The sequence below is a fragment of the Narcine bancroftii genome, chromosome 8 (assembly GCF_036971445.1).
Source record: "Narcine bancroftii isolate sNarBan1 chromosome 8, sNarBan1.hap1, whole genome shotgun sequence".
NCBI classification, from domain to species: domain Eukaryota; kingdom Metazoa; phylum Chordata; class Chondrichthyes; order Torpediniformes; family Narcinidae; genus Narcine; species Narcine bancroftii.
Genome location: NC_091476.1, coordinates 49578089 through 49604688, shown reverse-complemented (window position 1 = coordinate 49604688; position 26600 = coordinate 49578089). Strand labels below are relative to the sequence as shown.

The 26600-nt window shown below is 41.0% G+C and overlaps 1 protein-coding gene across 1 annotated transcript in view; it reads right to left on the bottom strand.

Annotated features, from left to right (window-relative positions):
* Positions 1–7984: 7984 nt before the first annotated feature.
* Positions 7985–26600, bottom strand: part of LOC138740666 (connector enhancer of kinase suppressor of ras 2) — a 763661-nt gene continuing 745045 nt past the window's right edge. The window contains exon 23 of the mRNA XM_069893653.1: positions 7985–9873. Coding sequence (XP_069749754.1) covers positions 9658–9873 — 216 coding nt within the window. The 3' untranslated portion in view covers positions 7985–9657. The remainder of the gene's footprint in view (positions 9874–26600) is intronic.

The following is a 26600-nucleotide window of genomic DNA, read 5'->3' as shown; positions in this document are numbered from 1 at the left end:
CAATAACTGGAACAAACCTGGTCATCAGGTGCAAGATGTTCTCAGAACTGCTGAACGTGTGCAGATGTGGCCCATTCCCTTGCCCCTTTGCCCTGGTGGTCACCAGAGCTGTTTTATAGGGATCCAAAATGGGAAGTGTCTGAAGGGTCACCATGAACAATTTGATGGGGGCAAAGGCATACCCAATATGGTCCTGACACTGATGACCATTTTCATGTGTAGCTGAATCAAGCAGTACAATGTACCAATGTTTGAGGGCACCAAGTGGTGCTTTGTGCTGAGGTTCTACAAGTCCCAGGTATTGCAAAGGATGGCCCTGGCCCCATTGCCTTGCAATGTCCCAGTCAGCTGGACATCGTCACACCACCTCCATTGAAATTTCTATTCAGGAAAAAGACCTTTGACCACAAGTCCATCAGGCAGTTTTATCTGCATGAATATTCCTGTAGGCACCGTTGGACGAGGACTCCATGGATACTGTAGAGTGATTCCTGGAGCAGACCATCCAGGTCATCTGGCAGAATGCCTCATCTCCAGAGCTCATGAACGAGCATCAGAACTTGGCCTAGCCAGCAGTGAGATGAGCCCTTCTGTGTCAGAACCTTCCTCTGCACTAGGAACATCACCTACAACACATGTTGTCCCTGAGATTGCTGCGTTAGAGCGGAGGCAGTCGCCCACCTCTATGCAGAATGTAGATTCACTAAGATTGTGTGGAGAAGGATGCAAGGTTCATTTCCAGCAGTAGCAAGATAGAGAACTCTCTGATCTACGGACTGTTCCTGGGGACACACATGGAGTCAGACACCCGCACTTTGGACTGCCTGAAACCTGTTGGATTATCAGAATACAACAATTTCAGTGACGGAATAATGCTGATTAGAACATTCCAGGCTGCAGAAGTGCATGCTGAGAGACAACCTAAGGCTTGGATTGGCACAGCCAACATGAGTGCATTGTGGAAAAGTCTAGAATCCTGTTACCGGGATTGAGAGTCTGAGGCTAAGAGCAAGCCCCTCAAACAACAAAGGGACAGTAATGACAAGGTACCACAGTGCTGGTGTAAATGGAGAGTGTATTTAACAATCTACAATGATGGGAATGTATGAACATGGGACTAAGGGTGCAAAGGACTTTGAATGATTTTATTTTTTGGAAATAATTCATTGTGAATAAGGAATATTTTTGGGGAAAAAACCTGAAGCAAGTGAGCAAAGAGTTTGGTGCTACACACAAATCAGTTCACCAAAGATCAAATTACACATGAATCATAATGAACAACTGTTTTATAAGGCTACTGCCCACCCAAGCCATGGGACAGACAATGCACATGAGAAAGATTAAGTGGGTGCCTGCTCTTCTTTGGATTAGACCCTTAGATATTAATTGAATGTCTGTAAAATGAATAGAGAACAATGCAATTCACAGACCTTTAAGGTTTAGCTAGATGAATGTATCCATTGCGAGTGGGCCAATGCCAATCAGATTGGTGACATCGTATTTTTCCCACAATGCCTCAGCCCAAGCCACTGACTGGATCACTAACCTCCATGTGCAACTATAATATGTGGCTCAGTTATCCTTTGTAGATGGGAAGCAAGTTTAATAAAATTCAGGGCTTGGATCTGTGTATGCTATGGATTCAGTGACTAATGGCTGTGAAATAATTTCAGCATTTCTCTGAAAAATCACTCATTATTGTATGTGAAGCTGTAGAAGACATGAACAAGTTTACAACTTAATATAAAATAACAAAGGGAATGGGGACACATTTTAAAATAATATAATGTTACAATGTTAATATTAAGTAACAGAAATGAAATTTGATCAGGACTAAAATCTGTAAGATGCAGTAAAACAATTTCGCTGGATTGGAACACGGATGACTGTGTACGAGAGTAATTGCAGATTCCTTAGCTCACGTCTGTAACTATAAATAGGAACAAATCTTAGTATTCTGGACAGATCTATAACATGATTTCAAACTGGCACACTCATTTCTAATGTTTTTGCAGTTTCAAAACAGCATGAAAATATTATATCTTATATATGCTTCCAGAATTCTGAATACCTTACATGATAGGTTGCTAAATACAATGGCTTAAAAAAACATGTAAATTTATGAAAAATTGGCAATAATGGAAGTGGAAGTAGTTGTGACCCCAGAATAGTATTGCACTGGGCTGATTTATTGAATGGTACCTGTTAATCACTGGATGAATTTTTTTTTCAGATTTGCTGCCTCACACAGGAAGTTGGAGAAACATTAAATTAGTTTTTTTAATTGAATTTAGCATGTTTAATCACATGTTTAAGCTCTCAGGTTGACTACACATGTTGCACAACAAATGTGAGGAGCCCAGGGTTTGTCTTGGTCACCAATTTTACTACCAAAGTTGAGCTCATCAGCTTTCTTCATAAGTGCAGTCATACTGTGTCTTTGAGCCTTAAGCATATGCACGCCACAAATGTAACAGAATGTATTGCAGCTATTGCAACATTGATGAGACATTCCTGCTGTATTGAATCTTCCTGAAGACAATAAATGCCATTGTACACTAAAGTACACTCAGTGTGCTACTGCCTGCAACAACATGCGTTCAATCTATATCAATATAATGCACAGTATCTGTATATGTGAGCTACTTTTATAGCCTGTCTGCATCTAACATGACTAAGCAGGTGCAGGCTTAAGATAATATTTGCATAGTATCTGCATTGAGTCCATCCCCAGACCCACTTGGACTGGCCAAAATAGCTTGCTTTGTGGGCAATATATTAGTAGTCTTAAAATATGACAGAAAATCACAAAAAAATAGGTTATATCTAAAAACGGTATGTGATGGGAGAATTTTAAGGTAATTTTCATGAACAGCAGCCCAGAATCCATAAGGTACATCCAAAAGTGTTTAGGAAACAAAATATTTATTGTCCAGTGTAACCAGTATTCAGAATTAGCTATGTTAACAGTTACTCATCATTTTTCCCACAATTAAGGATTGATGAAACAGACAAAATTTTCAGAAGTTCTGGAAAAACAAAATGTACAAATGAGGCCAATGAAAATGCATTCAAATGGAATACACTCAAAGAATGGTAGAAACATGGGCAATGAGTCAAAATAAACTTAGCACCTACCATATGTGGATATTGTACATCCACAAACAGCATGAAATGACAAGGTACAGAATGTGGCCAAATTATGTGAAGATATCAGAATGAAGCTGCATAATCTACCAGAAGTTTTGCATTTGGTTCTGGGCATCAAGGCATGAAGGAAATACCCAAAGTGTCGCCAAGGTCAAACAGCTTGACTTCTAGCTTTGACTGGACTGGGCTCCAAGAAAATTTGCCCTTGGCAATCTGCCAAAGTGAACTGCACACTCATTCATTTGGAATCCACCAAGCTATGTGGTGCCTCAAAGAACTCAATGGATAAACTATATGTGCTATGTAAGGTAGCATATATATGTATATATATATATTTATATATATTTTTTTCTTTCTTCGGCTTGGCTTCGCAGACGAAGATTTATGGAGGGGTAAAGTCCACGTCAGCTGCAGGCTCGTTTGTGGCTGACAAGTCTGATGCGGGACAGGCAGACACGGTTGCAGCGGTTGCAAGGGAAAATTGGTTGGTTGGGGTTGGGTGTTGGGTTTTTCCTCCTTTATCTTTTGACAGTGAGGTGGGCTCTGCGGTCTTCTTCAAAAGAGGTTGCTGCCCGCCGAACTGTGAGGCGCCAAGATGCACGGTTTGAGGCAATATCAGCCCACTGGCGGTGGTTAATGTGGCAGGCACCAAGAGCTTTCTTTAGGCAGTCCTTGTACCTCTTCTTTGGTGCACCTCTGTCTCAGTGGCCAGTGGAGAGCTTGCCATATAACACGATCTTGGGAAGGCGATGGTCCTCCATTCTGGAGACGTGACCTACCCAGCGCAGTTTGATCTTCAGCAACGTGGATTCGATGCTGTTGGCCTCTGCCATCTTGAGTACTTCAATGTTGGAGATGAAGTCGCTCCAATGAATGTTGAGGATGGAGCGGAGACAGCGCTGGTGGAAGCGTTCTAGGAGCCATAGGTGATGCCGGTAAAGGACCCATGATTCGGAGCCGAACAGGAGTGTGGGTATGACAACGGCTCTGTATACGCTAATCTTTGTGAGGTTTTTCAGTTGGTTGTACACAAAGAACTGTTCAAATGTTATTATTGTGGAAGAATGTCAAGTGAATGGATATGTTTTGGTGAACACATTTTCAATTTTGAGCACAAGTGCAAGTTTTTGGAGAAATCAAGGAGTATTCTCTGTGCCAATTTCATGCATATTGCAGTTAAAAAATCATGACTCCTTTGCCTAAGTCACTCAAGAGATCTATTTACAATTCAACATTGCATTGGAGAGCAAAGATATTTCCAAACTCATGTCTGAACCTATTCCATGAAATATTCAAGAACAAATGATTATGGTTTTGAAATAAGAAAGACAAAAGAAAATGAAAATTCACGTAAACATTTGTCTAAGTGTAGTTTTGGATGCAGACTGCTGAGAACCAATACACCAGGGCATTGATGTGAGCATACTTTCCCACGTGATGATTAATGATATAACACATTTGTGGATTCCACCCCAATCTTCCATGTACCATCATCTTTACAGCAGTGGGTGGAAGGAGGGAGGACAACCATGTATCCTGTCTTAACAAGACTGCCCAAGGAATTATAATGCTTCAGTTGTCCTACATTGTACATCAGAGAGCCTAATTTCAATGTAACAACTACAGGGTGGTTTCATGAGGGTTGGCAAATCATACCACAACATGAAAAGGCTAGTTCTACAAAATAAATGGTTTATATAACAGTCCTACCAGCCACGAGAGGCAGGATTACTCAGAAAGCTCCTCAACTTTCTGCTGATTATTCCTCTCTTCAGTCAAATAATTTCCATTGTCATTGACTTTGAAAGACTATCCACAAATTATGAAATTAAATGCTGTTTCATTAATCTGTCATGATGGAAATCTAAGCATATTCAAAGATACTGCATTCAGGAAAATGACCACTAACTTTCTTTTAATTAAGAGGTAATTAGAGAAACAAGGCACCAATTAAAAATATTGTCTTTGAAATACCAGCCCCCCAGCTCTGTGACATGTGGAATGGTTGTATAAAATCATCCCCCCCCCCCTCACGTGAGAGCGTCATGCTCAAAAATAAACAAATGAAAGTAACAGAATAATGTTTCCACTGCTGTGACTTGCCTGGGGAAATCTTTTAAAATTCTGCTTCTTTGTCTGCTGTATTCAGTAAAATTCCCATTATCTGCAAACCAATCAACCAGAAGCACAAACAACTGGCAAAAAAATTTTGAGTCAATAAATAAATAGATTCAAATAAATAAGACTGGGCAGATAGACTGCACAGGGGAGCACTAAGACTTAGTTGGACATGCACAGACTGAACTAGCAATGCATTCTTTTCCCTGTCACCACTTGCGTGGAGGTGAGTTAGGCTGTCAGTGCAAGGAAGGTGCACTGAGAACCTGACCAGGACATTGATGTGGAGGTGAATCGGGTTGTCAATGTGAGGAATGTGCACCGAGGACCTAACCAGGTCACTGCGCGGTGATGGATCAAGGGCATGACCGGGGACTAGCATGGAGGTGAGTTGGGTTGTCAGCCCGAGGAAGGTGGATCATATTATGTACCAGACAGCAGCAAAAGAAATTAACTTAGATGGTGTTATATTTAAAATAATATTTGTAATTATTAATAAACAATAATATAACACTCTATCTAATTTAATTAACTTATTGAAACTTATCTACACTTATCTAACTTAACCCCCAACTATTTGCGAATATACAGGTGTGTGGATGGAATACCCCAAACCATTACAGCTCAAGGCCCAATTCTGAAAAGGCAGTTCAAAGTTCAGTTTCAGAAATTTGGTGTTGACATGTAGGCTTGAAAATGATGCAACATGCAAGTGTTAGATGGATGTGACATACAGGCCTTAGATGAAATTTGCAGTTCATGAAGAGGGTGAAAGAGACTGGGGTGACAGAATGTTTATAACTCATGAAACCCTTGTTGAGATGCTTCCAGTGAAATGTCCTATTTAGATGAGTGTCAACCAAACCTTTCCTTTTCTTTGGCATAGGGGAGACAAAGCAAATGATGCTCACAAAGGTTCCAGAACATTTTCTATGGGTCAGCCGAACTCAAGTGACTCTCACTTTGATCACTATCCAAGTGCAGAATTTCTTCTGCCTTCAGAACCATTTTCGTGGGTCAGCCAAGTAAAAGTGACCTTCACCCTTTTGGTCACAGAGTGGTCTTCTCTACAACAGACAGGAGGAAATCAGACAGATTGTCTATAGCCACCCTCGAGGCCAATCCAGCACAGTATTTCTTCCAAGAGCTGGTTGCTCCTATGCTGTCTTCTTAAAATGGCCCCAGAGCAAAACTGTGCACTCAGTCTTAACTGTTGGTCACATAGTCCTCTACACCTGAGTTTTAGGGACACCGTTTTGCTTCTCTTCAAATGTATCCAATTTAGTCAGGCTTTATCTGTAAACTTGGGGGACAGGGTTAATTATGATGGTGGCACAGTTAGCGTAGTGGCTAGTGCAACACTGTTACAGCGCTAGTGACTGGGATTCAAAGTTACATTTAAATCTTGTGAGTTTTGGGAATTATTTGATTAAAGTGAACTTTACAATACTACAATGCTGATTTTTTTTTCAAATTACTTTACATTTTGCACTGTCTTTTGTCTTTTAAACACTGTATTCTCAATGCATGCATTTTAGTTAGGCATTGGAAGAGTGACCCTGTTAACCAAAAAATTTGCTTTTCTGGCATCCTGTAGGTGCTGGATAATGGGGATTTTTCTGCATTAAACTTAGATTTTATCTAATTTAGTGAAGAACACATCACTCACAGTGAGGAAATCCAATGCAGATTTTTTTCCTTCATCTGTGAGGAATCACAGAGGCAATTTTGCGATCAGTTGATTTATATTTTCCTTGTTCAATTAATCTTTTTTTATTATTCTTTCCATTTCAAATAAAAAGTTCTAATCTTTTCTCTATGTAACAATATGGACTTGTTAAGTAAAAAAAAATGGTCAAATGTTGTGCTGCAAAATCTGTTGGACAAGTACAGACTGGGAACTGAATGTTAGGTCCATCCAACCTGCATATTGCCATCGGTTACATCTAATGAATTACATCCAGCCTCAAAACAGTGTTACAGGATACATATAATGAATTAGAACTGAGGCTATTTGGCCCACTCAATGCCAGTGCTTATATTTTATTTTTAAATTTAGACATACAGGTCCATGAGCCCATGCTATCCAATTGACTTACAACCCCGGTGTGTTTGAAATGGTGGGAGGAAACCAGAGTCCCTGGGGAAAACCCACGCAGACAAGGGGAGAACGTACACACTCCTTACAGCCAGTCCCGGCAGTCCAGGAGAGATGGAGAAGGTAGCGATTGTATTAAATGAGCTCGTCTTTTCTCTCTGCCATTCCCATGTGGATCTGCGACCCAACTGGTAAAATCTGATGGGCCTGACTGCTCCTCCGCCATGGACCTTGGTGTCTTCTCCTCCCATTTCAAGACAGGCAATTAAAAAAGACAGTGTTACGTTAACTGCTATGCTAACCATGCCTTTCCATATAAGCTTCCACCCATTCGATCCTCCTTTTATTATTTATTAACTTATCTACTTCACTTGAATTCTCTCTGGGTATGAAGTCCACTGACTTCATTACGATATACTAGTGTCCTTTTTTACATCAATGTTCCCAGTTTGAGAAAGATTGGAGCCATTTGACTACTTGGAATGCAAGTCCATTAGCAGTGTAATTTGATTTGTTTATCTGGCCCTGTCAGGATCATAACTGGCTATCGCACAAGGCAGAACGAAACAAAGAAATACCATCTCTTTCGGGAAATAGGATTACGATAGTCAAAGAACATACTGTATCACAGCGACTTTAATGAAGTCAAGTTTTACAACTCAAGTTTACAATTGTTTAAAAAGACTAACTTTAAATCAGGAAGAATAACTGTTCCTTTCAATGATGCACAAAACACTTGTTAATATTTAACCATAGCATTGCAAAAGTAAAATTTTTGATTTTATTGTCTCGTACATTGTGTAAGGTATTATGAGGTATACACACAGAGGGAAACGTACAATGAAAACCTACAGTTGCCAAAAAACCTACTTGTAGTCACAACAAAGTAAAATGGGGTGAGTTAAATGCTGTTAGTACTGTAAATGATAAATGTTTTCCATTGATTTCAAATCAAAAATACTAAATTACATTCTCAAATTAGCATGGATAAAAAGGCTCAATGAGTTCTTCAAACACTTATAAGGAATTCTGCTGACATTAAGTGATCAAAATGATTATTATCACAGTTTCAGTACACTCCTCCTCCTCCTCAGCCGACAGTTAATGGAGCAAGTAAAGTGCAAGCAATAAAAGACAATAAATGACAACACAATATGTGTTCAGATAAGTCTTACTAATTGTGTCTCTTTTAAAGGTACAGTGTGATCTAACAAGTCTTCTGTCTACTTGCATATAATTAGAATAATTACCCTAGGACCCAGAACCAACTTTTGCCAGTTTACCATTTGTAACAGTACAAGACTCAGACTCTATATTCCATCTTGGATGTATCAGTAGTTCATCCATTAGACTCTGGGCCCAAGCATACAAGTCTTGAGTCAATTTTTTTAACAAGCAACTGTATAAAAAATTGTGAGCAGGGAGTCATATATAAATATTAATACTTGTATATTTTAGTCATTTTCATATACAGCTTTTACCTATAGTTTTAATAAAAGCTGGTTGTTTTCAAAGGGACATCAAAAATTACTCTTGTTCATTCAGTGTTACACTAGCAAAACTTTACATACTTTACATACATTCAGCAATTTGTATGTTCAATGCTTACATAAAAACAAATGCTCATCTAAAACTGTGAGTAGATTAAGACATTCCCCTATGGTTCATCAGATATTGTTATCAACCACTTTTTCACTAATGTTATTCATTAAGATGGGCTAAATTTGGTTGTCGGTATAAAACTTTGGAACATGTCGGTGCTGTTGACTAAAAGCTTAGCTCTAGTACAACAGATGCAGTATGAGAATACTTAGAATTTTTATGAGTATGGTTATACCCCGCTTTACGAAACTAGTGCATTTCTATGAAACCTTTCGTAAGCCAAAATGGCATAAAGCCAAGATCCATTCATTAGTATTGAAGGGTGTTTTTGTAAAAGCGAAAACCCATTCAAATCCTTTTGTAAAAACGAACACAGCTTTCTTTGTAAAAGCAAATTTTCGTAATTCAAATATTCATAAAGTGGGGTATACCTGTATTATTTTCCACCCTTTCAGATGCAAGGTTGAAAGCACATTGTGTACACCAACAGAAATTTTGGAAGAAACAGAATACAGACATTATCTCATGCACATATTAGGCATCCTGTGACACTATTGACAATATCTGATCTATGTACAAGAATACTGCTGAATACATTATATACAAATATACAGAGTGGATGCAAAACACTGGATAGCCTGGTGAGGTGCTGCTGTCTGCTGGGCTATGTGCTCCCATTAAAAACTGATTTACACATGGGTTTCAATGAATGAGTGTGTATGTGTCAAGAGTGGTACTGGCGATACTAGTTCAGATGCACCATTTTGCGACTTTATGATGGGACTGTATCCACAAATGTCCAAGAAAAACTCATGATTCAGCCGCTTCCACTCTCGAAATCTTTTGGACGATAGGTAGGGATCATCGAGAATCTGGTTGATTATTGCCAGGTCTCCTTCTTTTGCCTGAGTAAATAAATAGATTAAAGTGAGAAATACAAAAAGACAGGTCAATGGATGATATTTAGAGAATTCTAAGGGTGCAGATATAACCCCATTATGATATTGATATGAATGTAGGAATATAAGTAAATTATTCATGTGTGTTTCATGTCCTTGAACCTTCACAGTCCTTAATATCACTTCACAATAAAACATTATGAAATCCATAGGAAATTTTCTACTGGGAAAGGCTCAAAAGCTTCTCAGGAAAAGTGATTCACATTTCCAATGAGTTTTGAGCAAGGCAGTACTTCCTGACATTACTCAACTCAAGAATAAACTTCTTTAGGAGTTAAATATGGCTCTGTACAAAAGTCCCCTTGAGGTGAATTTCAGATTTCAGATTTATTGTCAAGAGTGCATTCATGATTTCACATCCAACCCTGAGATTCCTTTATCCTGTGGGCACCCAGAATTACCACTAATTAAATCCATGTGGAGAGATGTTATTAAAATGACTCCTTCTGCACCTCTCAGGTGAATACAGAATGTTGCAATACCATTTCAAAGAAGAGCAGAGACATTGTCTTTGGTGCTGTGATGAACACGGAACAGTACAGCACAGGAACAGGCCCTTTGATATCTGCGCTGAACATGATGATCAAATCAAACCAAGATTTAGTTGTTTGCACTTGATAGATATCCCTCGATTCCTTCATATTCATGTCTATTTGGAAGCCTCTTAAATGCTCCTATTGTATCTGCTTCCAATACTACCCCGGCAATCCTTCCAGGAACCCACCAGTCTCTGTGCATATATTTGTCCTGCACATCTTCCTCCCCTCACCTTAAACATATTTCCTCTAGTATGTGATGATTTTGCCCTGAGGAAAAGATTCTGACTGTTTACCCTATCAACGCCTCTTCAGATTTTATATACATCTATCAGGTCTCTCCCCCCACCCCCCGAGCCTCCTATGCTCCTGAGAAAGCAGTTACATATGTCCCCTTGGCACCTACCCCTGTGACTGCAGGAGGTATTCCACTAGCACCCACACCTCCTCTCTCACCACCATTCGGGGTTCCAAACAGTCCTTCCAAGTGAACCATGACTTGTGAATCTGTAGGAGCATCCGGTGCTCCCGTGGTGGTTTCTCTCTACATTGGAGAGACTGAATGCAGACTGGGAGATCACTTAATTGAGCATTTCGCCTTTGTCCACCACGGTCGTGATATCTCTCAGTGGCCATCCATTTCAATTCTCCGCCCTATTCCCTTGATGACGTAGCTGTTGTCTATCCATGGTCTCATGCACTGCCAGACGGAGACCACCTGCAAAATGGAGGAACAGCACCTCATATTCTCTCTTGTCACCTTCCAACTGGATGGAATTATCATCAACTTCTCTAGTTTTTGTTAGTGCTCACCCCCCCCTGTCACATTTGTGGCCCAAAATGTGAAGTTAATAAAACATTAAACACAAGTTTTATCAGGTAAACTTCTCCGAGTCTTTTTATTTTCCAGTTTCCCTTTGTTCTCCTGCTTGTGTTCTTATCTCTCTCTCTCTCATACCACGTGACTTCCGGTACATCTCATACATATTCATTATCATGACATCCCTCCTTTAATCAGAAATAAACTTTACCTTTACTTATCAATATCCCTCGGAAACATACAAACATCGTAACTAATGGTAATACTATAACTCAACTACATAAAATTTTCTTCCTACAGCACTCATACATGCACTTTATGATACAAGATTAAATATTGTCCCAAAGTTCTTATTAAAACTATGGCACAAAGTCTTCATATCGTTTGGGCACTTTCCGGTTTCGTTTCGGCCTGCCTGCGATATTGTCGTTGCTTCTCGGTTGTTCACTCTCAGCGTCGGAAATACTGCTCGCCACGGCTTCAGGTGTTTCTGGCGCTCTAGTCACTTCATCAGGCGTGCTGCTAACTGCTTCTGGAACATCATCAGGTCTCTCAGTTTCAGCATCTCGTATTGGCCTTTCAACCTCTTCGCTCGATGTATCTCTGGACTGGTACCTTTTTACACCTGAGACATTTCTCTTATACAGGACTCCAGTCGGAGACTTGACTGTCACCATACTGCCACTTCTGGATACGACAGTATAGGGTTGATGGTAATAAGGTGTGTCTAGCTTACCACCAGTTTCATGCCTCACTAGAACATTATCTCCTGGCATGATGTCTGAGTACTTGGCTCCACGTTTCGAATCTGTGTACAGCTTTGCTGCACCTTTCTTTTCAGCATCGTGGTCCCTCATCTCCTGGTCGTCTCGGATTTCCTTTATTTCTGGCATTTTTGTGCGGATTTTTCTCCCAAAAAATGCTTCTGCAGGACTTTTTCCAGTGGTTGCATGAGGCGTTGCTCGATAGACAGCCACATAAGATAGCAATGTTTCTCGCCAATTTTGTCCTTCTGCGTGTGCAATCCTCAATCGTTTTTCAATGGACTGATTTTGTCTCTCTACTTCTCCGTTGGCTTGCGGCCATTTTGGAGTTACTTTATGATGGTGGATACCTGTGGTCCTCATGTATTCTGCAAATGTCTCTGAAATGAATTGTGGACCATTGACAGAGTATAATATAGCAGGTAATCCATATCTTGCGAATATCTCTGCTAACGCTTGTATTGTTTTTTCAGTGGTTGTGGACTTCAACACCACGTACTCATAGTATCTGCTGTAGTAATCTATCACTACCATAATTGATTCACCCGTCGGTAAAGGTCCAAGAAAATCAACAGCTACGTCGATCCATGGTCCTGTCGGGAGTTGCGTACTCCGGATCGGTTCTGGTGGAATACTCCTACTTGTGATTTGACATCCGTGACAAGTTTTAACAAATTTCTCTGTGTCTTTATCACAACTTGGCCACCATACCTTGGTCCTGAGGTTTTGCTTGGTACCAACAATACCTAGGTGTCCTTCATGCGCTAAGGATACGATCTTCGGTCTCAATCTTTGCGGAATCACCAATCTGCAACCTCTTAATACACACTGTCCGATGCAACAAAGTTCGTCTCTAATGGAAATGTAAGCCTTGTGAGTACACTTGTCCCATTGTCCACTCTGTATGCATTCTCTTACTTCCATGAGTTCTGGATCACGTTCGGATTCTCTCTCGACTTCCTTTGTAGTCACAGCTTTCGGTGTCGACTGAATAGCTACGAAGCGTACAAAGCTCTCTGTTTCTGTTCCCAATTCTGACTTGGATTGTGGACCACCATCCTTCACCAATCTGGACAGCGGATCTGCAATGTTTGCTTTCCCTGCAATGTGGATTACTTTATATTTGTAGGGTTGTAGTCTGAGTACCCATCTCTCTATTCTGGCACATGGTTTGGATCTAGGTGCATAGATCACCTCTAATGGCTTATGATCTGTGATGAGTTCAAATTCAATGCCGTATAAATATGCATGGAACCTCTCACAGGCCCATACAAGTCCGAGTGCTTCTTTCTCTGTCTGAGAGTATCTTCTCTCCACATCTGGTAACGATCTGCTGGCATAGGCAATGATTCTTGGTCCTCCATCATGCATCTGGACCAACACGGCTACTAAACCAACCGGGCTGGCATCTGCTATGACTTTGGTTGATGCTGCCGGATCGTAATATCCAAGAGTTTTTGCATCTGTCAGGCTTTGCTTCAGCGCTATGAACGCTTTCTTCTGCTCAGATCCAAAATGAAATGGTACTCCTTTCCTGGTTAGTTTCCTTAGTGGTTCTGCCACTGTAGCGAAATTAGGAATGAACTTTGCACAAAAATTGACCAATCCCAGGAAACTCCTCACCTCTGTTGCGTTCTGAGGTGCACGTGCCTCTGCAATAGCTTTCACCTTGGCCTCTGCAGGGTTTAGTCCTTCCCGTGTAAGTCTGTGTCCCATGAAGTCCATTTCTGACACACCGAACTGGCACTTGTTTCCATTCACGGTAAGGCCTGCCTCCTGTAGTCTAGATAATACACGCCTCAACCGTTTGTCATGCTCTCCCTTCGTTGGTGCATGGACTATGATGTCATCAGAAATGTTGGCAACTCCAGGAATGCCTTGAATCACTCGATGGATTTCATACTGGTAGATCTCCGAAGCTGCATTAATTCCAAATGATAGTCTCTTGTAACGATACAATCCACAGTGAGTCACAAATATTGTCACATCTCGGGAACCTGGATCCAGCTCTAATTGATGATAGCCCCATTTCAGATCAATTTTTGAGAATACCTTGCTGGTAGTTAGTTCTTGAAGTATTCCCTCCACTGTTGGTATAGGGTGTCGTTCTCTAATTATAGCTTCATTGGCCATTCTCATGTCAACACATAGTCTTATGTCACCCTTTGGTTTGGGCACAATTACTACGGGACTGACCCATTGTGTCGAATGTTCCACCGGTTCTATAATGTCTTGTTCGATCAATTCTTTAATTTTGGCTTCGACTTTCCCACGAAGTCCAAACGGAGTTCGGCGCATTGGTTGTGCCTTGGGTTTGACCGTTTCATCTACCGCTAGCTTCAATTGTCGACCTTTCAGCTTTCCTACTCCTTGGAAGACTGTGGGGAATTCTTGCTTCATACCCTCGTATGACTGAATTGAATTGACACTAGCTCCAATATGAAGTTATGCCAGGTCTTGCGCTGTGCTTCTACTCAGCAATGGTTTTCCCCTCTCTTCTATGACCATAAACTCTGCTTCGGTGTACTTATCTCCAGCTTCAACAGTTGCAGGAAAACATCCAATTGTCTGCAATGGCTTGGTTGCTGTGTATGAATACAGTTTCTTGGAACACTTTTTTGAGGTACAGATGATCTTTTTCCTTTTCAACTTCTCCCATAAATGTCGATCAATCACATTACTGTCACTGCCTGAGTCTACAATGACCTGAACTGTCACTCCACCAATGATCACTGAGACCTTCTCATGATGTACTTCATTCAACGTAAATTGGTAACAACTCTGTTCCTCCTGGGTATCATCATCGTCACCGTCTATCTGGCGAATGGTCTCTTTCTTTCCAGGATACTTTCCTTTCCCCCAGGCTTTGCCTTTGGAAGTTGTACTCTTCCTCTTCTGGTCTGCATTGGACTTGCTTTTGCACTTCTTTGCAAAGTGGTCCTTACCTCCACACTTTCTGCAAACTTTGCCTTTGGCCGGGCAATATGGGTCTTTTCCAAAGTGACCTCGGTTTCCACATCGATAACACTCCACGTCCTGTGTCAACGTATATCTTGGCTGATTATGGCGATGTGAGAGCCTCTTAATTTGCTGGTTTGAGTTGTCTTTCAGGGTCATGGTATGAAATTGCCCTTCAACAGCCTCTAATGCAGCAGCAATGGCTAAAGCATCAGTGAATTCCAACTCACTCCCTCTTTCCAGTAGACGTCTTCTGAGTTTATCTGATCTGCAGTGCTGTACAACTTGATCCAATAATTGGTTGTCCAAATCAGCTGGCATGTAATTGCATCCAACAGCTAGCTGGCGTAGTCTCGTCACGTACTGAGCAATTGTCTGGCCATCTTCTTGTCTCGTTCTCCGAAACAAATGGCGTTGAAATGTAGCATTCGGTGTCACTACATAGTGTGCATTTAATGCATCTACCGCTTTCTGGTACTCATCCTTTCTTCAAGTATTCAAAGGTGTCTTAAATGTTTCCCGAACTGCGGGTCCAGCCGTGAAAAGAAGTAATGCCCTTCTCTGCGCTTTTTGTTCATCTGTACCGGTATCTAGAAATAGGCCACGACTGTCGGCGTAGGATTCAAATTCTTCCAGCCATGCCTTCCACTTCACACTTACAGTGCTTGCATCACCCGTTGGGTCAAAATGAGCAATTCCACTATGTGTTAGAAAGTCACCGTTTGCACCAGCCATGAGGAAATATTCCAGCCCCAAAAGTACTGAGTGAAAGAGAAAATTCTTATCACCTTGAAGTTCTCTGTAATCCTCTGTAATCTTGTTTAGTCTTTAATTTTCTTCAAGCTTCTTTCATCCTCGTCGCCAATGTTACATTTGTGGCCCGAAATGTGAAGTTAATAAAACATTAAACACAAGTTTTATCAGGTAAACTTCTCCGAGTCTTTTTATTTTCCTGTTTCCCTTTGTTCTCCTGCTTGTGTTCTTATCTCTCTCTCATACCACGTGACTTCCGGTACATCTCATACATATTCATTATCATGACACCCCCCCACCTTTCCTTATTTCTCCTTTCCTCAGCTCTCTGTCTCTCTTCCTGTTTTCCTTTGTATCCTTTCCACAGTCTCTGCTTCCAGAGCCCCAAACAACAACCAGTCAATTCTCACCTTTCCTCTTTCCTGTGACCCATCAATATCCAATCAATAGCTTTTATCTGGTGAACTCTATTCCTCCCCCTGCCCATTCTTCCCTCCCCAGCCTTTTAATTCAGATGCCTGCCTGCTTTTTACTCATAGCTTGAAGAAGGGCTCAGGCCTGAAATGTCAATTGTATATCTTTACCTTTGGCCTCTGCAAGACCTGTAGAGTTCCTCCAGCATTTGTGTTTTTTTTTCCATGTTTGTCCAATCTCTCCCTGTAATGTATTTCCTCTAAACCTGGAAACATCTTGATTAACCTCTTCTATAGTCTTTCTAAAGCCTCCACAATCTTCCTGTAATTGGGTAACAAGAGCTGCACACACTATTCCAAGTTCAGCCTAACTAAAGTTGGATATAGCTGCAACATGACCTCCTTATTTTATATGCAATGTCCCACCCAATGAAGCCAAGCATAACATAGGCCTTCTTTACGACCCGATCTACTTAATTTTAAGGAGCTATGGACCTCAACCCCTTGATCACTTTGCATATTAATGCTTTTAAGAGCCCTGCCATGAACAGTATACATTCTCCTTACATTTGACTACCCAAAGTGCAATACCACACACACACTTGTCCAGATCCAACTTAATCTGCTATTTCTTTGCCTATATCTGTAACTGATCCATATTCTGTAGTATTCTTTGATAATCCCCCTACGCTGTCCACGACTCCATCAATCTTTGTATCACCTGCAAACCTACTCACCCACCCATGTACTTCTTCACTGATAATATATCCCAAAAAACAAACAAGGGCCTTCCTCACTGCTGCATTTCTGAAAACAGTGTCTGTGCTTCAGTACTTTACTGCCGACAATATGTTTGGATGCACTCCAGTTTAAAATCTCCAAAAAGAATGCAAAACAGATTTTTCCTCTTTCTCCGAGGGATCCCTACTGCTAGTTTTGCCGGTGTGATGAATCTGTGTCATGCTGTCAGTCTTTAGCTGTGCTTAGTCTGCTCTCCTGACATTTGACATGTATTATGTCTACCACTAAAGACAATCCCCTTGGCTATTAATGTGTATGCACCCATTATCATTCATTATTGCATTACTAAGCTTCTACTAATAAAAGACATGATTTCTGGTTAACTACACAGACTCAGTTTCTTCAATACTAGCATTTCCAGCTGGGAAAGGTGGGTGTTATTTATTCCAAAGGGTGAATCTGCCATTTACTTTCATAACATGCTTTAGAGTAGCTCATTGCTTGTAGCATACTTTGTGATATTCAAAATAAATACACATTTCCAGGCATATTTTGGCAACTAGATCTAAAATGAAAACTATAAATTCCAGATGAAGTTTAGAATGGAGGACCATGCTAAATCACCTCCTGTTTCAATTTGATAAATGTGTTGGCCATTCTTTTTCTCCAGGAGACTGTTTGTTGCTCCTCATGCCAGCATCAGGCAGTCTTCACGGTTGTTCCAAAGGCTTTGCTTTGGTGCCAACTACGTCAAATTTGGTCAAAGAGGTACTAACTTCTTGCAATGGATAGATACAAACATGAAATTCTGCAACTCATATTTTCAATTAATTCTTAATTAATTAAGAAATGGGCATTTCTGGTAAGACCAGCATGTATAGGCCACTCAGTGCCCTTGAGAAGATAATGTGAACTATCTCCTTGATCCTCTGCAGTCCTTATAAATGCTGTTGAGAAGGGAGTTCCAGGATCCAGACCCAGCGTCGAAGGATCCAGATATGTCAGGGTGGTGTGTTACCATTCATCTACATCTTCTTTGAGGTAGAAGTCAGGCATTTGGAAGCTGTGGTTGGAGCAGTCAGAACAAGTAACTGCGGTGCATTTTGTAGATGGCACACAATGCAGTGAGTGAGTGCTGGTGGTGGAGGGAATAAATCTTAAGTATCCTGGGATGCAATCAAGCAAGTGGATAGTATTTCATCATACCTCTTAGTTTAGTTTGGCAGACAGTGGAAATTGTTTAGGGTGTCAGGATACCTGCCTTCTGTTTTATGTGCCTGGTCAATGGTGATTATCCTGGATGTTGACAACGATGCCTTGCCAAATGATGATGCCACTACATTTCACAAACGTGGTTTGATTCTCTCTTTGCTGAAGCGAGTCTTTATCTGGAACTTTCATGGTGTGACATATTATCCAAGTCTGAATGTTGGTCCCAGTTTGGCTGCTGACAATCATGGCGTATTACTGACGCACATCAACAACTCCAAAAGACTGGAAGTTACGCAAAACTGACAGCCTTTTATTCACAATAGAATGGAAGCACGTCCATGCTGGTCGATTGTCATGGGCTAGGAAGGTGGCTGTGAAACAGTCACCTTTATTCAGGAATCTGTGCTGGAGCCATAGGAACAGTCAGCCAGTGGGTGTGCTCTGACAGGTTAATAAACAAACAATGGTTTACCACAGTTACATTTGCTGAGAAATTGCGACTTGAATTGAATATTGCTCAGACATCAGCACACATCACCGCTTTTGATCTCACAAAGAAAATATAGTAGAAAAAAAAGGTGTCGCTAAAGATGGTTTGACCCAGGTCAATGCCCTGAGGAACTCTTGCAATAATTTCCTGGGTCTGGGATGACAGGCTTTCAATAAGGACAACATCTTTCCTTTGTGCAAGGTATGAGTTTAATCGTAAGAGTTCCTCCCCCCACCCATTGATGCTCATTTACTTCATTTATACCAAAGCTCCCTGATGCCATACTTGGCAGGTTCATTCTTCTTCTTAACGGCAAACTTCTATTTCTATTGCATATTTAACCCGGAATTGGAGGAGTTCAGTAATTTCATGAAGCAAGAAGCCCTCATAATGATGAAAATGAAACCATCAGTTTGCTTAAAATCCATCTGGTTCGCCAACGTGCTTCAGGAAGAAATCGGTCGCCAACACCATTCAGCCTACAAATAATTCCTGAGTCACAGTTACTCTTAAATACCTTCTGAAAATGTCAAATTACTTATTCTATTGATTTCTGACCATTACATTGAAGCAGAGGAAGAATTCCTTGCATTGACCTATGCACTGAAATCATTAAAACAGCATCAACCCAATCAATCTCGAACATTTGTGGGGTGGTGGTGGTGTCTTTCTTAGAAGAGGTGTCTTACAAACAATTCAAGCCACAGCATAGTCACAATCACAGAATCACACCTTACAACTAACGAGACAGACTCCTCCTTCAGAATTCCTGAGGGTATACTGCCATACCAACAGGTTATACAAAAAAATGGGGTACTTTAGTGGTAGAAAGGCAGGACAGATTTAGAGCTGGAGTTTCATTAGCTTCAGACCTGTCTCGTGGCATCGTCACTCACTGGCAATAATCCTCCTGATTATCACCCACTGTCCTCTTTCAGTACACGAGTCACTGTTCCTCCATGTTGAAGGAGGCAAGGAGTAAGATTTGAATGTTCATCAATGAATGCCTTGGTAATACCAACACAGACTGGGCCTCCCAATCCCCAAGGACAGGCAGATTAGGCCAGTGAAACAATGGGACAAATTGATTTAACATTGTCCTCATCGTCTGCCCATGTCATCTATCTAGGAGACAAAAATGTCGCCGACTCCTGTGGAAGGTCTGTGTTCAGACGGAAGTCAGCATGTCAGCAGATTATGTGGAGGTAGGAGGGTGCTGGGCAAGGTGGTCTCAACATGGAATCTGGAATTCAAACCTGGACCTCCATGAGGGACCGTTAGCAGAAGCAAGAATGCCCACCACAACAAATTGTTACCTCATGGCACAACTCACATTGCTATCTGGCCAGGGGATCCAGTTCTAGTTGAATAGGAAGTAGAAGAAGTATACTGGAAAGTTGGGGAGGGGCCAAGATATTGGATGGGAGGTGAAGAGACAATAGGAGAGGAGACAGTTGTGGGGGGGCAGGGGAGGGGAGTTTTGAGAGAGAAGACAGAAAGGTTGTAGGTGGGGAAGTATGGTTGGCATAGCGGTTAGTGCAACACCTTTACAGTGCCAGTGATTTGGAGCAAATTTGAGTCCTGCGTTGTCTGTAAGGAGTTTGTATGTTCTCCAAGGGTCTGCGTGGGTTTTCTCTGGGGGCTCTGGTTTCCTCCTACCCTTCAAAACATTCTGAGGGGTGTAGGTTAATTGGGTGTAAATTGGGTGACATGGACTCATGGGCTGAAATGACCTGTTACCGTGCTGTATGTCTAAATTTAAATTTAAAGGACAGATGGAAACAATGGAACCACATTGGGGAGGGGATTACCCAAAAATACAATATGCATGCCATTGCATTTTAGGCTAAAAGATCTGTGGCCATGAAGGTCATGGCTCTTTACTAAAGTAATGCTTTATGTTTTGGAGTCTCCATTCGCAACTAAAAAACATTTGCAAACCTGACCCAAGTACTTCTGGGTGAAAACAATTGACCTCATCCCCCCTGTAATCTTATTTAAAATAATCTTAATCTTTGGGAACCCTGCTCAGAGAAATGGATCTTTTTTTTGGATTCTCCATCTATGCTCCTTTAAATTTTATACACTTTAATTAAATTCTCTCCTCAGCTTCTTCTGTAATAAAGAAAAGAACTGTGCTCATCCAATCTTTCCCCAAAGCTACAATTATCCAGTCCTGGCAATATCATCATTAATCTCTCCTGCACCCTCTCTGGTGCAACCACATCTTTCCAGGAATCAGGTATGCAAGATGTGTCCAACCAATATTACAGAGAGTCTCAGTATAACATCCCTGCTCTTCTGTGCCTTAGCTAAGAGGGGGACAACTGCATTGACATACTTGCCACTTGACATCCTACCATATATCATTATATTCCCTTGCTTTGTTGCATCTTCCTGAGGAACTACCTCACCACTCTCTGGATTCAATCCCACTTGCCATTTTTCCATTCAAAAGACTAGACCACCTACATCTTCCTGTAGTTTGCAGTCTAAAGTTTTCTTCTTCATGGCCAACTTTTGTATCATTCACAAACCTCTTTATCCTATTGCTTGCATTCAAGTCAAAGTCATTAAGCAAAAGTGAAGGGGCTGACTAGTGGTAATAGGCTTCATGTCACAAAAACACCCATCCATCATTCCCCTTTACTTTCTGTTTCTGAACCAATTTTTCTTGGATCCCTTGTATTTGTACTTATTCCATCAGTCGGCCTTATGGGACCAATTTATCCAAAATACTTTGAATCTCCTCAAATATGTCTCATGCTTCTGAGACTAATTTACTTTCAGATAGTTATTTCCAATCCAATTTTGCTGAGTCACTTTTCAGTCAAATAACATTGGCCTTTCCTCAATGTAGAAATTGTACCATTGGTCTATTTACATAATTTAACACTGATCTCCATACCAGAAAGGCTTTCCCTCAGCCATTCCTTCCAACCAACTGGCTTCTTTTCTTTTTTTTAAGACGGACAGGACAGTAGCAGTCCTTTCATACCATGACCTCATGTCCTCAAATACATCAATTAACCTACAAACCTCAACGTTGTTTTTGAATGTTGTGAGGAAACCAAAGCACCTGAAGGAAACATACAATGCTGGAGAAATTCAGCAGGTCAAACAATGTCCTTTATGTAGCAAAGATAAAGATACATGACTGACATTTTTGGCTTGAGCCCTTCATCAAGTATAAGCAACATTTTGGGTTTGAGCCCTTCATCAAGTAGTTGAAGGGCTCAAGCCTGAAACGTCAGTCATGTATCCTTATCTTTGCTACATAAAGGATTTTGTTTGACTTGCTGAGTTTCTCCAGCATTGTGTTTTTACTCCTTACAGCACTGGTTTTGAAGCTAGGTCTTCATTACAGGAAGGATGCAGACTCTTTGGCGAGGATGAAGAGGATATTTTTCAAGATGTTGCCTGCATTGGTGAATATGTCATACGAAGCAAGGTTGACAGAGCTCAGTCTTTCCGCTTTGGAACAATGAAGGAAGAGAGGTAACTGAATGGAGGTATAATATATAAGATTATGAGGGGTTTCGATAAGATGCGCAGCCAGCACCTTTATCCTGGGATGACAATAGGAAATACCAGAGGGCGTCGGTTTAACGTGAGTGGAGGAGAGTTTAGGGGAGTTCAGTCAAAAAAAGGCAGGACATATAAATGATAGTTCACTGGGGAGTGTTGTAGAACAGGGAGATCTAGGGATACAGGTATATAGTTCTTTAGTAGTCAGGGTGACGAGGAGGCAATCAGCACACTTTTCTTCATCAGTCAGGGCACTGAGTACATGATACAGCTGTAACGACATTGCTAAGGCCACACTGTGTGCTGCAAGAGTCACCCTGCTATCGAAAGGATATTATGTTGGAAATGATGCAGAAAGATTCAAGAGGATGTTACTGAGACTAAAGGGCTTGAATTATAAAGAGAGATTGGATAGGCTCCCCTGAAGTGTAGTAGACTCAGGAATGTCCTTATCAAGGTATATGAAATCATAAGGGTGCAGAGGAAGTGAATAGACATAGTCTTTTCCGCAGGCTATGTGAGTAACAAAGCATAAATTTAAGGTGACCTGAAGGGCTATTATTTTTAACACAAAGGAAGGTGCTGCCTGCGTAGTGGTGGCAGGTGTAATTATAACACTTAGAAGACTTTTGGACAGGTAAAATGTTTGGAGGGGTGTGATCCAAATGTGGGTAAGTGGGACCCACTCAGGTAGGCAACTTAGTCAGTGTGGGCAGGGAGGGCCAAAGGACTATTTCCATGCTGTATAACTCTCTGACTTTGTAACAACTTCTTGCTCTCTTGATCTTGCTATGTGCAGATGAGCCGTTATAATGCTCTAGTCTTGACTTTGACTCCACTTCCCTGGAGTGCCCTCTTCCCCAACAGCAATCAGAAATGAATGCTGGTTATGCAGCCAAAAACTTCAGGGATCTCTTGTACTATCTGCCTGTTTATTTTATGTCTGTCATTTTGTCACCAATCCATCAACTGGGAGGGAATGGGTTGTCCATTCCCTGAACTGTCTTGTGGCTTTTTGGTTAGATCTCTATAGTCCCTTTCACATTGGCATCTTGTCCTTGTAATTGACGGCCAATCTACCGGCAAAGGGCCCAGTGTGAAAGCTCCTTAATCGGCACACAGGCATCAAATCACACTGGGGATGGACTGCCTAGGTAGATTGTATCATCCCTGGGATCATCAGATGCCTGTGTGTCAATTAGCCCAGTGTGAAAGGAACATGGACTATCCAGGGACAAAATTGATGAACGCGAAAGAAACAAAAGATTAAAAAGAAGGTATAAACTTTGTATTCAATTTACTATATCCTGATCAATGTATTATGATCTTGTATTTAAACAAATTAATCATGCCGAATCATTGTGTACAGCACAATATAAAATAATTTATAAAGGATCATGAGAATGTGGTAGTTGCATTATAACTCATAGCTGCACAATTTGTAAAGACCATGGGAAAGTCGAGGATGAAATACACGCATTGAGCGATGGCGGACCTGATCTTCCAGAGTTCCGTGTGGCAGAGAAAGGCAACTCATGCAGGGGTTTCTCTGCTTCATGACATTCTGGGAGGGCAGGTCTGCCATCGCTCAATGCGTGTATTTCATCCCCGACTTTCCCATGGTCTTTATAAATTGTGCGGCTCTGTGTTTTATACCACTTTCCTGTGGTCTGTTATAAATGTATAAAGGTTTATATAGGTTGGCACAATAACAGTGGCTGAAGGGTTCATACTGTGCTATACATAATGTTTAATCACAGTATGTTGTAATTAAGCATGATTACTTTTATTTAAGATCATAATTAGTGGAAAAGTCACTCATACATCACCGGTGGAGGATATGTGCCCCTCTCCCCAGGGATACCTGGCGGTGAGTGTGAAAGGATGCAGAGAACCGGTTGACAGTGGTTCAGTGTGAATGGCAAAAATACCTTCTTTAACTGTTTCATTGAATGGCCAGTATGGAAAGAGCTAATTACATCAGCTGATTCTTGAGCTCCAAAATCCAGAACTCAACTTTTCCTGGGCTCTTGATTGTATGTGAAATGAGCTATGGGAACATTTATATCCATTTGCAAGACTGCTGGGATTCAACATCTCTTCAGAACAATTACACTTCAAACAGCACCGTACTCCTCCAGTTCTGAAATGAATGTAAGTGTGGATTACATCTCAAGACAGGAGAGAAGCATACAAACCAATTTACCAATTAAACTGAATGCATTATTTCATACAACTCATCAAATTAAACAAAGAGGTTCTTAATTTTTCATTTCATTTTTCAAATCATGCCATTGAATTTTGAAATGTTAAAATATTAAAATTGAAATTTGCCAGGAAAATTTCCCTGAAACAGTTCTAAATATTTAATTTATAAAACTCTTTAACTGTTCTGGCAATGCAATGTAAAGAATTTTATGTATCCAAAAATTATGCTGGATGAATGGAATACAGGGATACTCTGTTTTTCGAATATTCGCTTTACGAAAATTTGCATTAATGAAGAAACCTGTGTTCGCTTTTATGAAAGAATTTGAATAGGTTTTCACTTTTACAAAAATAACCTTCAATAGTAGTGAACGGGTCTTCGCTTTACGCCATGTCGGCTTGCGAAAGGTTTCTTAGGAACACTCTAGTTTAGTAAAGTGGGGTATACCTGTATCTTGTATTTCATCTGCCATTGTCTGCTTTTCTGAGATTTAACTGTAATGGTTTACACAGACACTAGGCGTCCCTGTTGTACAAAACATCTCTTCAGTTAATGCATTCTATCTGCAGCACAAAGACCAAAACCAAGAACTGAAAATGAAATAATGGAACATCTGGATAGAAATGGGTCCACCAGGCAGACACAGCATGGATTCAGATAGGGAAGGTCCTGACTGATAAAGTTACTGGAACTCTTTGAGGATATCAATTATCCCCAATACCCAAGAAGAGTCGTGTGAGCTGCTTCAACGACTACTGCTCAGTAGCACCAACTTTTACTGTGATGAAATGTTTTGAGAGGCCAGAATTAACACGTACCTAAGCAAAGATCTGGACCCACCGCAATTCACCTATCGCCACAATCGCTCCACAGCAGATGCAATATCGCTGGCTCTCTACTCAGCTCTGGATCACCTCGAAAACTACAACTCATACATTCGGCTGCTCTTTATTGACTACAGCTCAGTCTTCAACACCATTATTCTCTCAGTGCTGGTCAAAAAGCTACAAATTGTAAGCCTCTGTGAAACACTCTGCAACTGACTTCCTAATCAGAAGACCACAGTCTGGTTTGGAAACAACGTCTCTTCCTCACTGGTCATCAACACAGGCTGTGTGCTTAGCCCACTGCTCTATTCATTATACATCCATGACTGTCTGAACAGGCACAATTGTAATGCTATCTACAAGTTTGCCGATGACACCACAGTTGTCGGCAGAATCACAGACAGCACTGAGGAAGCATACAGGAGGGAGCTAGATCAGCTAATTAAATGGTGCATCAACTACAACTTTGCGTTCAATGTTAGTAAAACCAAGGAGATGATTGTGGACTTCAGGAGGAAGGGGAACCTCAAGAGCTCAGTGGTGGAAAGGGTCAAGATCTTCATAGTCTATGGTGCACTGTTAGCCAGAATCAGACACACACAAGATAATGAGGATGTGGAGAGTCTGCAGAGGGATATAGTTAAGCTGGATGAGTGGGCAAAGGTCTGGCAGATGGAGTACAATGTTAGTAAGTGTGAGGTTATCCACTTTGGCAAGAAAAATAAAAGAGCTGAATATTATTTAAAGGGAGAAAAACTACAGCATGCTGTTGTGCAGAGGGACTTGGGAGTGCTTGGGCATGAATGCAAAAAGTTAGGTTGCAGGTGCAGCAGGTTATTAAGAAGGCAAATGGAATGTTGGCCTTCATCGCTAGAGGAATTGAATTCAGGAGTAGGGAGGTAATGTTGCAACTGTATAAGGTACTGGTGAGACCACACCTGGAGTACTGTGTCCAGTTCTGGTCTCCATATTTGAGGAAAGATATACTGGCTTTGGAGACGGTCCAGAGGAGGTTTACTAGGTTGATCCCTGGGATGAAGGGGTTGACTTATGATGAAAGATTAAATTGTCTAGGATTGTATTCACTCGAGTTCAGAAGAATGAGAGGAGATCTTATAGAAACATATAGGATTAAGAAGGGTATGGATAGGATTGATGTAGGAGCTGGCCAGGGAAACTAAAATGAGAGGACACAGTCTCAAGATTCGGGGGAGTAGATTTAGGACAGAAATGAGGAAAAATAGTTTTTCCCAGAGAGTAGTGAATGTTTGGAATTCTCTAACCAGGGAAGTGGTTGAGGCTGCTTCATTAAACATCTTTAAAATTCAGTTAGATAAATTTTTACATGATAGAGGAATTAGGGGATATGGGGAGAAGGCAGGTAGGTGGAGTTAGGTCATAAATTAGATCAGCCATGAGCGT